Below are 13,656 nucleotides of genomic sequence, written 5' to 3'. Positions count from 1 at the left end.
GTATCTATAAATCCGAGCACATGGCTTCATGATTCCCACACATACCAGAGATAATTCATTAGAAATGCTTTTTATTAAACACATTTAAATCAACTATAAATCCTGTGTTGTTTTTTTTGACGTATCCGCAATAATAGCGTCACGCCGTTGTTACGTTTAGGCGTTACCCGTTCCGTACTGACGTCATAAAATTGGTTCTTCCGCTGCCGGTAGAGTGAACGTGAGCTGCCGAGAAGAAGAAGAAGAAGAGAAAAAGCAGAAGTGGTTATAACGTCGCAACAATCACAGATATACCGTTTTAGGACACTGAGTGACAACCGAGAAAAATATTAATATCACCGTGTCCGAGATCTGTGAAAGCCAATCTACTCCAGGTAGGTGTAGCGTCGCGGAAACGCGTAGTAATTCTGCGTTATTAGCCACCGGCATGTGAAACGGTGGCTAAGCTCTGTTAGCTAAGATGCTAGCAGGAACGTAACCGTTTTATCTCGAGTAAAGCTGCTAGGGCAAGACTTCCAATATATTTATATATATATATATAGCCAGCTGCGTCTGTAACTGTACAGAAATGCAGACAAAGCCAGCGCCTTCGAGCTCCGATACTGAAAGTTGCCCGCATTATTCAACAGTGACAAGCTAACTCAAGCTAGCGGGATGCTTGGGGAGTTCAGGGCGGGGAAAACGTCTCCGTAATGTGTCGTGTTCGAGGTTAACCGGTGACAGATACGTAGCTACATTTTAGCTAACGTTGCAAGTCGTAACTATGTACATTTGACATTGTACATTTCATTTGACCAATCGTCAGGTGGTAGCTTGTTGGTTATAACGGCTCATACATGTCGGTTGGGTAGCCGCATAGCTAGGTTAGCTGGTCAGTTAGCTAACTGCCGCTGCTGTTAGCTGTATAAGTTTCTAACGGCCCTGTTGCTTTCAGCTAACCGTTACTCGCGATCAGCTGGAACGTCTAGTTGCTTAGTAACTTAGTGCTGCAGCTGACTGCATTACATACTGAATGTTTGGTTCCTCACCATCTGACAACTCTCTGGTCATATAATGCACATAGAAGCCATTAGTTTGCTATTATATATGGGGAATAAGTGACAATGAAGAGTAAAATTCAATAGTTTTATTTGGTAAATGGTCAACACAACCTCTATTAAGAGTGACTTAATATGAGGGATATTCAATTGATTGAATATTTTCACTAACACATGACAGAATGTTTTCATATTTAGTGTCATGTCTCATTTCCATGTAAAATCATAAACACCAAGATCAGATTTATTTCCCCTTTCAAATACAATAGTCGAGTCAAGTCTTTTTCTTATAGGGCCCCCCAGCTATTACTTTCAGCTGTTGAGGAAATAACTGGTCTGGTGTAAGCTGGAGATGAGCCACAGCATAGACTGTGGATGAGTATTTCTGCTGTAACTAGATACCTTTATTTTATTATTTATTTATTTATAGAGAGATTACATTATCTGCAATGATTGTAGTGAATACATGATGACTTAAAACCTAAGTTAATTTATTTGTAGTTCTGACCTCTGTAATTAACAATACTGTTGCTATAATCTGGGAAAAATGTGATTTAATATTACAATAAATCTAAATGCTATATTTTTGGAGTTACTTGGAAGTGAAATGATTAGTCGATTGAAGGAATATTAATCTGCAATTTTTGATATTATTGCTCACGTTGAAAGAATCCACTGGTTCAGCTTTTCAAATGTGAATATTTGCAGCTTTTCTTTGTCTTATATGATATTGAACTAAATATTATTAAAAAGGAATTTGAAGAGATCACTTTGGGCTACGGGATATTGTAATGGGCGTTTTGTGTATTATATTCTGTAATTTTACAAACCATATGGTGAATCGAGAAAATGCCTGGCAGATCACAGATGCAGCACAAGTCTTGACACAAAATAATGAGTAAATGTTTTATAATTTAAAGGCCATCGTTTATCTGTCTCTATACAAATCATTTATGAAGTAATGACCATAGTTGCTTTGCGGGTATCTGCATTAGGCAGTGCTTAGTCATGTTATTTACAGACCAGTTTATAGTGAAAAATGATGACGCAGCATGAATGATTCATATTAACTTTAAGCCACCAGTTTTGTGGCTATGTTGGTACATTTGGCTGTGACCCGTTGCCCTACCGGCCCCTCTGAAAGATAAACCAGTCATCATGTAAATCTTTCTCACGCTGGTTCTGTCCTCTGTGTCAGCAGGTGACCGACAATGGCTGTGAACGTGTACTCAACCTCAGTGACCAGTGACAACTTAAGTCGTCATGACATGTTGGTCTGGATCAATGACTCGCTACAGATGAACCTCACCAAGATAGAAATGTTGTGTACAGGTAAGAAATGTTTTATTAATGATAAACAGTTTCACATGAGTGTATGCATGTGTGATATTTTTCATGACCGTGTGACTGGTGTTGGACCTTCTGCTGCAAGATGCATAATCTTTTCCCTCTTGCTTTTAAACCTATTAACTGCTAATATTTGTCACTCCTAGTTTCACACCCATCTGCATGTGCATGCATGTGTTGTATTTCTGCAGATTGTCGATCTGACATTAAATATCTAAACCCTCCGGTTTTAGTGTGTCGCAATAGCAAGTGATTTTGTATAGCACGTTTCGTACATGGGGGCAATTCAGTGTGCTTTTCATCAATAAAAACACAAAGATATATAGATATATCTATCATCTATCTCTCTCATATTGTTTTTTTAAAGTTTAAAAAAAGTGAGTTTTTTTGTGCATTCTTTCTTCCCCGAGCTTTTAAAGTGCATCACTATTTAAGATCATTTTTTATCATTTCAATTGTCCAGGTGGTGCCTACTGCCAGTTCATGGACATGCTGTTTCCCAACTCCGTGCCTCTGAAGAAAGTTAAATTTACTGCCAAGCTGGAGCACGAATACATTCATAACTTCAAGCTTCTGCAAGTTTCCTTCAAAAAGATAGGAGCCGACAAAGTAAGTAACCACACGCCTACTGCACTGTACACGTGTCCGATTAAAATTACATGATGCATCCAACATGAGTGCAAATGGTCTGGGAATGTATAAAGAAATATCTGATATTGGAGAGCACATTTTGTTGTTTCACTATTGACTACTTTGGGGGCAAAAGAGACTTTTTAAAAAACATATGTTATGTATTTCATCACATGCAAAGTGTTCATACAGTTTATACGTGTGTCATTGCTGGGAGCAGCGGTGATGAGAGCCTGTGATGCAGGTGCTGTACAAGTGGTTTTCTATATTTTGGCTTGTTTATAATGGATTAATACAAATAGTATGAAAATATTTGGAATTGAAGTTGATTGCAAAAATTCTGCATCAATGTAGGAAAATTACTTTTGGCTGCTAGCATAAAAGCATCACATGGAAATGGCTGCAGGTGAAACCCTCCAACAAAGGACTACTGGCCTCCAGAAAACAGCTTTTTCTGTAAGACTAAAATCTGATAATATGTAAAATACTGGGGAAATGGCCAACATGGATGTAACTCATCACATGTTATTGAAAGATCCTGATCAAACATGCTTTCTGTCTGACAATATCACTGACTATAAAGTTACAGACTATACAAATACAAGGAATCTGCACACAGACGGGTCCACATCTGATGGAGGGCTGCATCTTCTGGTGCTGCTTTAAAAGGAAAACATTCCACTGGTTGGCTGAAAGCTTTTACTGTGGAGCAGCTGAAGTGTTTGTATCACATGAACAGCATCTTAACAGCCGCGGACTTCTTCACAGCCGCCATCAGTAGCCCTGAAAATGAGTGACCATGAATCATGTTGGCTGGTCGTTGAGGATTAGTTCGCACTTTGTATAATATTACTGGGCAACCCGCCCACTCTTTTCTGTGGTGGGGAAAACCTTGTAACTATACTTACTATACTTCCCTCTCTAGTCACATGCGCTGTAAAGAATAATCATCTATAGAGCGACGAGGTATAAAGGACTGCAAATATTTCAAATCAGAAACTGTAACAACTGCTTCTACGGAGAAGAGGAATTATTATAATATGTTTGGAGTGACTCTGCCGTTCCTTACTGGTATGCAAACTAAAACTCCCGTCATTCCCTCCCAAGCAGCTGAGCTGCCTCTGCTGATCTGGTCATGAGTCACCTTGTTTTTTCTTAGCCCTTTGTTGGCTTGTCGGCCACTCTTTGGATACTATTTACATTGTGCAGGTGCACTCGGTGTGTGCACCTGTCACAAAGTAACAAGACACGATTTCATACGCAGAGATGCACATTGAAATGCTCAGCTGTATTTTCTAAGCCCCTTTTGTCCACTAAAATCAAATAAACATGGTTTAGTTGGCCTAACATGAGCATAATGGTGTAACATATCTTTCAGCTGCTGCCTTGTAGCCTACAGAGAAAACATGCATGCACAAGTCAAACTACACTGTTTCAGTTTTATTCTTCAAGAAGTAGATTTTTCATAGGAAATGGAAAGCGTTTGTAATTGCTGTTCTGGATACTTTTTAATGTCTTGATATTGCCGGCAAAGATTATAAGGGGTGTGGCAGATCCATCTTAGTCATTTGTTTTCCAACTGAACAGTGCAGCAGCTTGCAGCACTATTGATAATCATTTATTCATATATCAACTTCCTGTCTGTAGTGCATTTGTTTTAACTTGCTACTGTGGCTCTGTGCTCTGTCTGAAAGGCCTGGACTGTGTTGCTTCAGACATCAGTGTAACAGATGCTTGAACTTGTCGAGCATCAGTGGTATTCATTGCTGTTCAGAGTTATAATCCCCGGCATTGTGCCTGCATTGTGAACTTTGCTCTCGTTCATGCTTTGTGTATTGTCGACTGATGTCGGCTTCCTCTATTGCTGAGTACTTGGATTTGCTGCTGATGTCTTTTTATTTTTACTACGGCTCTCTTCTCCTTACTGTGGCTTCAATCCTGACTAGCTTTGTGTTTAATATAGATGCTAGTACTGGAGACATTTAACTGGGCCCAGCATCCTTTACAGTTCATACATTGTTAGTCCATCACTTTAATCCAGCAGGTCAGTAGCTGCCTCTATATCAGTGTCGCAGTAAAGCTGGTTTGGTTGTCTGTGTTTTTGCTCATTGGCTGTGACAGAAGGTTACCTAATCTTACTTCCTTTAAGAGCTACTTGGGTATTGATGCATGTGTCGGTAATGACACAGCATTTCTTTTACTATAATACCCACAAATGGCTAAATATTATTTAGTAGAGCTGAGTATGAAACCACAGTATTTATTCTGTTCAGCATGGGGTCATCGTTTCTACCATAACACATAAGCTGTATTGACAGTTATGCTGAACTTGTAACAGATCTAGCCGTGGCGCACACACCAACAGAAATGAAACCTGAAGCTACCAGGCAGACATCTGTCCAAACATCCTGGTCTTTACTCTCTCCCTCCTTTTGCTTCCAGATCATTCCAGTAGACAAACTGGTGAAGGGGAAGTTCCAGGACAACTTTGAGTTTGTCCAGTGGTTTAAGAAGTTCTTTGATGCCAACTACGATGGGAAGGAGTATGACCCACTGGAGGCGAGGCAGGGCCAGGATGCCATGCCCATACCCAACACCGGCATGTCGGCTCTCGCCAAAAACCCTAAAAAGGCCTTCGGTCAAGGTAAGAGTCGCACAGTTTGTCATTTAAAAAGAAATGCTGTAAAGCGTTGCACATCAATAACCTACTTTTCTTGCCTCTTCAGCTCCTCAGAGGCCACCCGTTGCCAAGGTAGCGCCCAAGTTGGCTCACGTCAGTGCGAGGAAGCAGGGAATGGGAGGTGGTGACGAGGAGAGGGCGGAGCTCATGAATGAGGTCAGCACACCACTATGCTCTGTAATAAAACCACATATAATAACTAAGCAAGTAAACAACTAGGGCTGTGCCGAACAGTTCGAAGCTTCAGTCATAAGGTGGACATCAACATTTCAGAGCTGAGCAACTTCTTCTTGTTTCTGTGCATCTTTGAAAAGGCTACACTAATATTATTAATATTATTAGTATTATGCGGTTTGTAGAATAAGATTCCAGCGTGGGCTGCGTAGGGTTGTTTCCGACTCGTGTGATCCAAACATTTCCAATAACTCCAGAGCGTTGTAAAGTCCAAAAGGCAAACAAACTGTTCTTTTATAAGCCTTTGGAAAATTCCTCTGCATCTAAAGACATTGAAGGTGTGCATCAGCCTTCATAGCCGCACACAAAGGACGTTACGCTTTGTATTATCAGCAATCTAACACAACTGACTAGTTATATTTGTTAAAGATAGTTGAAGAAAAAAAGACTAAAGATTCAAAAAATTGGCTGATAAAATATTACGACAAACATTAAAAGCTTCATTCAAAAAACTTCAGTAGAAACTTCAAATGTATATAAAACAAGACATTCAGTACTGCTCAAATATTAATAATCATTAGGCATGTAACGTGAGTCACCTGAAAATACAGAAACAAAACGTGATGTTATTTTGACCCTTTTCCCCCAAAGGTGGAGCTCCTGAAATCTACCATTCAGGACATGGAGAAGGAGAGAGACTTTTATTTTGGTAAGCTGCGGAACATTGAGCTGATTTGCCAGGAGAAAGAAGGAGAGGGCGACCCCACACTGCAGAGGATCATCGACATCCTCTACGCCACAGACGTGAGTTTCTCACAGAATGTTGTCATTTATTCTGAAGACCAAGTAGTCAAGGATATAAAAATATCAGCATTTAGTAAGATTAAATTACTCAACAGGATATATAAAGAACCATCAGTGAATGAATCCACTCACAAGTGTTGTGTGTATCTAAGCCTGATGGATCCTCGTCCTCTGACACAGAGCTCCATGGTTGTTAAACTATTAGAAACACATCAGTGAGCCTCACTGTTGCACTCGCGTGTTCCTCCATCACCATGAACACACACTAGTTTATTTTCACTCAACCCCACACACTCTGTCCTGCCGCCACAAATACTCACTAGAGCACCAAATGTGGATTAATCCTCTGCTGAAAATAGTCCCTGACAAACGCTCCATTTCCTCCTGATTGTTTGATCTATAAAAACAAACTGAGCAGCTGTTTTAGGAAATTACGGATCTTTTTTTTTAAAGGTATTTTCCTGCGATTTGTTAAGAATAACGCTTCTAAAACCTCGCCAGTCTTATTCTTAGAAATATCCTCTAAAAATAAACCGTTATGTTCTGAGTTCAGCACCAGATTAAAGCCCATTTGCTCGGCTGTTAACAACTGCTGATGGCGCTGTAAATTCCTGCAGAGGAATGGCATGCAGCTCGCTCACTGAGGCCGGGGCTCGGCTGACGTGCTGCTATTTACCACTGCATCGTGTCACTTTGACTTGAACTGCTCTCGTATGGTTTATATTTCTCTTATTCTTATTTCTTTTTATCTGTACTTCTTTGTTTGTGATGCTGCTACACCTGATTTGATATTTGCGATAGTGTCAGACTTTGAGGCATCAAGCCAACGAAGCTAAAAATGCACTTTTAGTGATAATGGGCATAAAACGTACGGGCCTAATCATAGAATGTAGTCTTTAGATTATAAACGGTGTAATGGTGAATACTATTTTATCTAATGAACATCTGTTGCGTTAATTAAGGAGTGTTTGGAAACACGAGCCTACTTGTGCAGTTTCTTGACGCGCTGATACTTATTATTATTATATATTATATATATTATTTACCATGCTGGTCATTCAGCACTTAGTGAAACAGTTTCTGTGCCTGCTGGCTCGTATAATAAGTCGGGACTTTGCTTGGCGTGTAAATCTATAAACCACACTGTTGCATTTTCTTCAGTTGCCAAATATGTTGGTGTTGTGATCACGTTGCTGGTGTTACAGCTTTATTGCTTTGGGTGGAGGTAATGAGATCGAACACCAACATTGTCCCTGCACAAGCGTATCTGTAGAGTTTTAAGTGACTTGTTTTCATTCCCCGTTTGGAGAATATGTTTCCTACCCGTTTGTCTTTCCGCCATTTTCCTTCCTTTCACTTGAGAAACTGTGAAGCCTCTTTAAAGACCTCCTCCCCACTCCTAACAATAAGGCTTAAGATGTTTTGTCAATAACTTCTTAGGATCAACTAGAAACTAGGGACCTGCTTCCTAAAGCTCCAGAGTTCAGTGTGTGTGGTGCTGTTATTTCATGTCTCCCCCTCTCTCTCTCACGCTGTGTCTCCAGGAGGGTTTTGTGATACCGGATGCTGAGGAGCAGGAGGAGTTTTAATTTTCAAGACTGCAAGCAACTTTTCACTTAGATGCCCTGGTCTACAAACCCACCTCGAGATCCTTCCTCAAGCCAAGACAGCCAGTTTGGTTTTATGTCCAACATCAAACCTGATCTCGACTTGCCCCCCCCCCCCCCCCCCCCCCCCCCCCCCCCCCCCGAACCCCAACCTGCCGGACTTCTTCCTTCTAGCCTTCAGTCGCCGTACAGCTCAGCTCCTTCTTACCTGAAACATCTTTCTCCAATAATCTACAGAGCCTCGGTCACTGCCTCTCCTCCCTACACACCCGTCAGTCTGCAAGAGTCCCAGGACCCCCTCCCTCCCCTGTAACCCCACCCTCCCCAAAACCAGATTTTGCAGTACATATCTGGTTTTTGTAATGGACTTGAGTGTGAAAAACACGGTGATGTTCTCTGTGTGTGTGTGTGTGTGTGTGAGAGTGTGTGTGTATAAGTGTGTGTGTGGGTGGTTGTATGTGTTTTAATAATCAATTTGAAACAAATCAAACATAAAGAACCTCCTCTGAAGACCCGGTTGTCACTTCACCAATCACTTTGTCCCAAACTAACCCAGATTGTTTGTGATGGCACGGCAGCCATGTTGTGCCTCCTGTTGACAATAAATGATATTAAATTGGAAGAAGACGCGTGCGCAGAAGTAAGGAATATGTATAATGAAAATACACACGACTAGAACAACCGGTCCCGATGGTGCGTGAGGTGTGTTTTTGAAATGGTAAAACATTAACATGGATCCAGAAGGCTTCTCAAACTCCTAACGTTCCCGTTTTATGTGGCCGATATGTTTCTAAGCAAAATAAAATGAACAAAAACAACTTGTGACGCCGAAGGGCTCCGGTTTAGTCTGGGACAAGGCACCAGGCGGGTCTTCTTTTGGCCTTTTTTTTCCACCAAGGACATCTTCCTGATGTTGTCCCGTCGAGCTTCAGAAAAGCGTTTGTAAATGTTTGCTACTGTTTTATCACGTTTCCCCCCCCCCCCCTCACTCATTTTATTTTCTTTTGTCTTGTTTTCAAACTTTATTTCCGGGCACCTGTCCGTCATGCTCTCGACTATATACATTTGTTTTCTATTTAGGTTGAGTTCTTTGCACATTCACTAAAGATCACTCTGTTCCCACTCGGCCTGTGTTCACACCGGCTTTCTCTTCCAGTCGGTCAACACGCCAATGTTAGTAAAACGTGCCCCAACAAAAGAGAAGAAGACTGTCCACCGTGTTTTTGTCTTTTTTGAAGAGACTGTTTTAAGGCACATGCACTGTTTTATACCAGAGGCCCCCCCTCGGGCCTCAGCCAGTAGAAATGACACATTACAAACCCTCTGACTGATCAGTGTGTCCACTACATGTAGCCGACCCGTCTCTGCCCGGCTGAGCTGTGAAAGTGGATTGTGCTTCGTCGGGCGACTCGATGAATCGTCTGCTCGGTTTACTAATGTTGGATTTTAGTTTATCCCAAAAAAACAAAAGATGTGGGATCGATGAGCTCTGAAGGCATGTTCCTTTCTGGGAATGCAAGACAGGTGTCGTTTCCTACTTTCTCTTTCCTGTTTCCACTCCCTGACTCATTTTATTATTAATATTGTATATTGTGGATCTGAATTGAGACCAGTTATTTTCCACTGTACTCTGTAAAAGTGTCATTTTCTGACAGTTGTACCTAATCTGAAACACAATGTGGGTTCCACAGCAAACTGTAAACAGCAACTTGTTATTACATAACGTTATCAATGGCCTTATTCATAGCATTTTCTTTCGTAAGAAAACATTTTTCATAACTTTTTTTATTTGACTTTAATGTAAGTCTGGTGTTTTGGGCAAATGTTTGTACTGTTAGTCATATTTTTGATGTGTCCTGAAAATAAACAACATTGGAGGTATTGTGGACAGAAGCTGGGATGTGTCAGGGTGCAGCGGGCCGCCTGTCTTCCATCTGATGCTCGTAAAGCAACATGTGCATCTTCATTGTGTTTCGCTTCGGCTCAATTTAATTCAAGCTTTTCTGGTAAATTATTTGTTTGTCTTTCCAAGTGTTGAGCTGAAAAACGCAAACGCGGTGATAAAGTTCATCGCAGCTGCAGACTTTCAGAAGAGATTCTGCAGAATGAAATTAAAGATCAGAAGCTGAGTGGAGCGACGATCAGCTGATCTCCAGTGCAGATGTGTTGTGATGTGTTTTAGCTTCATGCTTTTATCTTCACTAACATGAGGGTTGGTTGTTGGTGCCTGGGCGTTAGGTGTTTGTATTTTCTGTTGCCTTCAGTAAGACGTATCTTAAAAATAAAAAAAGAATCTCTTTTTAGAAATGTCAAAATCCTTTTTCCTACTTTCTAGTGAATGAGCTTTAAGTTCTGACTTTCTGCTTTAATTTGAGAGTTTTTGTATCCGTGTTGCGTGAACGCTGTCGGGACAAAGCAGCAGGAGAATGATCACACGAGTCGACCAGTAGGTTTTTAAACGTTGTCTATCGAGTCGTATGGTTCACCTTCTGACAGCCTGATGCACTTTCAGTTATCAGAGTGTGTGCTGATGTCTGGGGGACTTCAGAGGGTCCAAGACAAACTTCTCTGACGGGCACTGAACAAAATAGAAACGTCTCTTGACACAGATGTAACATCAAATTAAAAAGCGAGTCACGACTTTGATGCAAAAGTATTTCTTTAAAAATTCAAATCCAATGTGCTGAAGTACGAAGGAGACGCAACAAACTGCTACTGATGTGCCGGGTTTCCCAAAATGCTCTTCACTGTCGGCATCTTTGGCCCCCATAAAGTTTGTACTGTACTCCAACCTAAAACCTGCGGTGGTGTGCAGACTTGTGTCAGCTGAGACCCCAACGTTCCTAAAACTAAAGATATTTGTTTATAGTTCAGTTGAGTTAATGATATAAAACGTCACATTTTCAGCATTTGATTTTTGCTATTTTCTCAGACGATGACGAACAATGTCAAATATCAATATGTACACAACACAACCGACGCAATCTCATTTAATAACGTGCTGTGACCATGTGACCCGAGTCACCTGGTGCTCCAATCAGCCTAAAGTAAAAATAAATTATGTTTACAAAATTCAGATTTAAGCACTTTTTAAATTCCATATCAACCAGTTCTTTTGAAGGAAACCGTGTTTGATGTGTGTGTTGATGCCAAGACCAATCGTAGCACACCGAGGACACGCACACTGCGGGACGTAAATGCTTCCTCTCTGCACGCCGTGAGCCTTCTCGATGCAGAAACACTTGAACTCTTGAAGCTGCAGCTTTTGTTTCTCGAGCAGTGTGTTCGTGAGCCTTAGTGAAGAAGAGCTTTTTGTTATGCAACATTCAAGGGGAGCAGATGTCCCTCTTTACATAGTGGCCTCTACTGAACCCAGTGCCAGTGTGACCTCTGACTCCCTCACAGTCTGTATATAAGACTTCAACTACCTGTCAGGTATTTGTATTTGATTTGTAACATCATGAGATCTTTGACAGTCCAAGTTGTGTGTTGACTCCTGTCTGGTAGTAAGGATGTGTTACTGAGGAGGACTGTGTGTGCGGTTTGGTATCATCATTTGGTTCAAGAAGGTTTCTCTGGATGTTTTCAGTCACACACACGCCTGAAGGAGTTCACGCTCAGAAGGTTTTAGGCCACTCTGCGGATCCATAACTTTTTTAATCAACGTGCATGTTGTTGGTCCCCAGTTTGGCTCAAGTCCTGCAGGTGTGTATGTGTGTGTTTTTCTCAAGGCTTGTAAGGTAATGGTGCTGCTTGTGTGACCTCTGACCTTTTCCATCTCAATCAGTAGCGATGAGCGTGTACACTGTGTCTCTGTCTCAGTTTCTGCTGCACTTGATGTGTTTGTTATACTCTGGAAAACTCCATTTACTTCAATCAAGTTTGGTACAAACAATAAAAACAGAATTTCCACGTCGACGCTGTTTGTTTTGATTGACCCTGAGCTCAGATCAGCAGTGTGCCATAAACACATTGTAAAGGTACAATATAAGCCATGTGAGGCTTGATGCTAAAGTCGACACGCTTACAAAGACAATACTTCTGTTAAAATGTTCCACAGGGCGCTAGAGGAATAATCGGAGTATCACCTGTCAATCAAATGTCACGTGAATCCATCCAATAGTTGACTTTTCACTGTCACATAAAAGTGTTTCCCTCTTTTCATGTAGTCAAGTAAAAGTGCAAAGTCTCACTAAATAGTTTTAATGTCTGAAGAAATGCAGCGATGCAGAGAAACACGGAGAAAGCAACAAGTGGAAGTTGAACACGGAGAAAACAAAGCAGTCTTTGTGACGCGTGATCCTTCAGTCCAGGCCTGAGGTCGACCTTTGACCTTCAGCGCTCCAGAGCTTTGACATCAGAAAGAGCCGGAGGGACGTCCAGAGAGCAAAACCAATGTAACTAAGTACATTTACTCAAGTACTGCACTCAGTACAAATGATGTACTTGAGTATTTCCTTCTCATGCCACGTTCCACTCCTCCGCTCCGCTACATCTCAGAGGGAAATATTTACTACTTGAATCTATATGCAAATATGAATGTAGATGAACTACCTGCTTGTATACTGCAAAACGTAGTTAAAGTATTAGCACACACACACACACACACACACACACACACACACACACACACACACACACACACACACACACACACACACACATGTAAAGTTGAACATTATCGCCCCCTGCTGTCAGACCTTCACTGGTAATATAATAAAATAGACTGTATAGTTCCGACTACACAAGAAGTAATCAGATTTCTTTTATTTAGTAAACGTAGTATTAGCTCAGGGTAAAAATACTCTGTTACAAGTAAAAGTCCTGCATTTAAAATCTCACTTACTAAAGTATTGGCATCAAAATATACTTAAAGTCCTGATGATGCAGAATGGATTGTATATGTACTTTATATACTGCTGGTCTTATGTCATCTTCACCTATAATAAAACAACATAATGTATTTGTATTATTAATATGAATCTGTTTATTTAATAGTTATTAAATAAAGCAGTGAAGTAAAAAGTACAATATTTGCCTCTGAATTGTAATAAAGTGAAAATACTTACATAAAGTAAAAGTACTTTAAAATTGTACTTAAGTACAGTACAAAAGTTAATGTGTTACTTTCCGTAGATGGAAGTAGAAGTCAGTGTAACAAACGATCTAACGACAAGGGGTAAATAACCCACCTTTAAAATAATTGGACCTTTATTAAAGGTTAAATATACCCGTCAACAGCTCAAAGTAAAAGTTGTTTATTTAATCATTGGTAATTATTTAGGGGATTTTGCGTGCATTTTATTATTCTGTACATGATCCAAACAGGCCTTCAGGCTCCACACAACATGTAATTATATTATAAGACACACCATAT

General features: G+C 40.6%; 1 protein-coding gene across 3 annotated transcripts; it reads left to right on the top strand.

The window, feature by feature from the left end:
• Positions 1-188: 188 nt before the first annotated feature.
• On the top strand, positions 189-12,195 carry mapre1b (microtubule-associated protein, RP/EB family, member 1b). Of its 3 annotated transcripts, none has more exons than XM_029435700.1 (7): positions 189-374; positions 2,236-2,369; positions 2,848-2,993; positions 5,457-5,658; positions 5,741-5,850; positions 6,520-6,672; positions 8,208-12,195. In XM_029435700.1, the coding sequence occupies exons 2-7, from the start codon at positions 2,249-2,251 to the stop codon at positions 8,259-8,261; spliced, it is 786 nt and encodes a 261-aa protein (XP_029291560.1). In that variant the 5' UTR covers positions 189-374; positions 2,236-2,248; the 3' UTR covers positions 8,262-12,195. The 3 variants fall into 3 exon arrangements, with proteins under 3 accessions (XP_029291560.1, XP_029291561.1, XP_029291559.1); XM_029435701.1 differs by having other exon boundaries at positions 190-374; positions 2,239-2,369; positions 8,217-12,195; XM_029435699.1 differs by having other exon boundaries at positions 190-374; positions 2,239-2,369.
• Positions 12,196-13,656: the final 1,461 nt, after the last annotated feature.

The sequence above is a fragment of the Cottoperca gobio genome, chromosome 7, assembly GCF_900634415.1.
Source record: "Cottoperca gobio chromosome 7, fCotGob3.1, whole genome shotgun sequence".
NCBI classification, from domain to species: Eukaryota; Metazoa; Chordata; class Actinopteri; order Perciformes; family Bovichtidae; genus Cottoperca; species Cottoperca gobio.
This window is presented reverse-complemented; position numbering and strand designations above follow the sequence as displayed.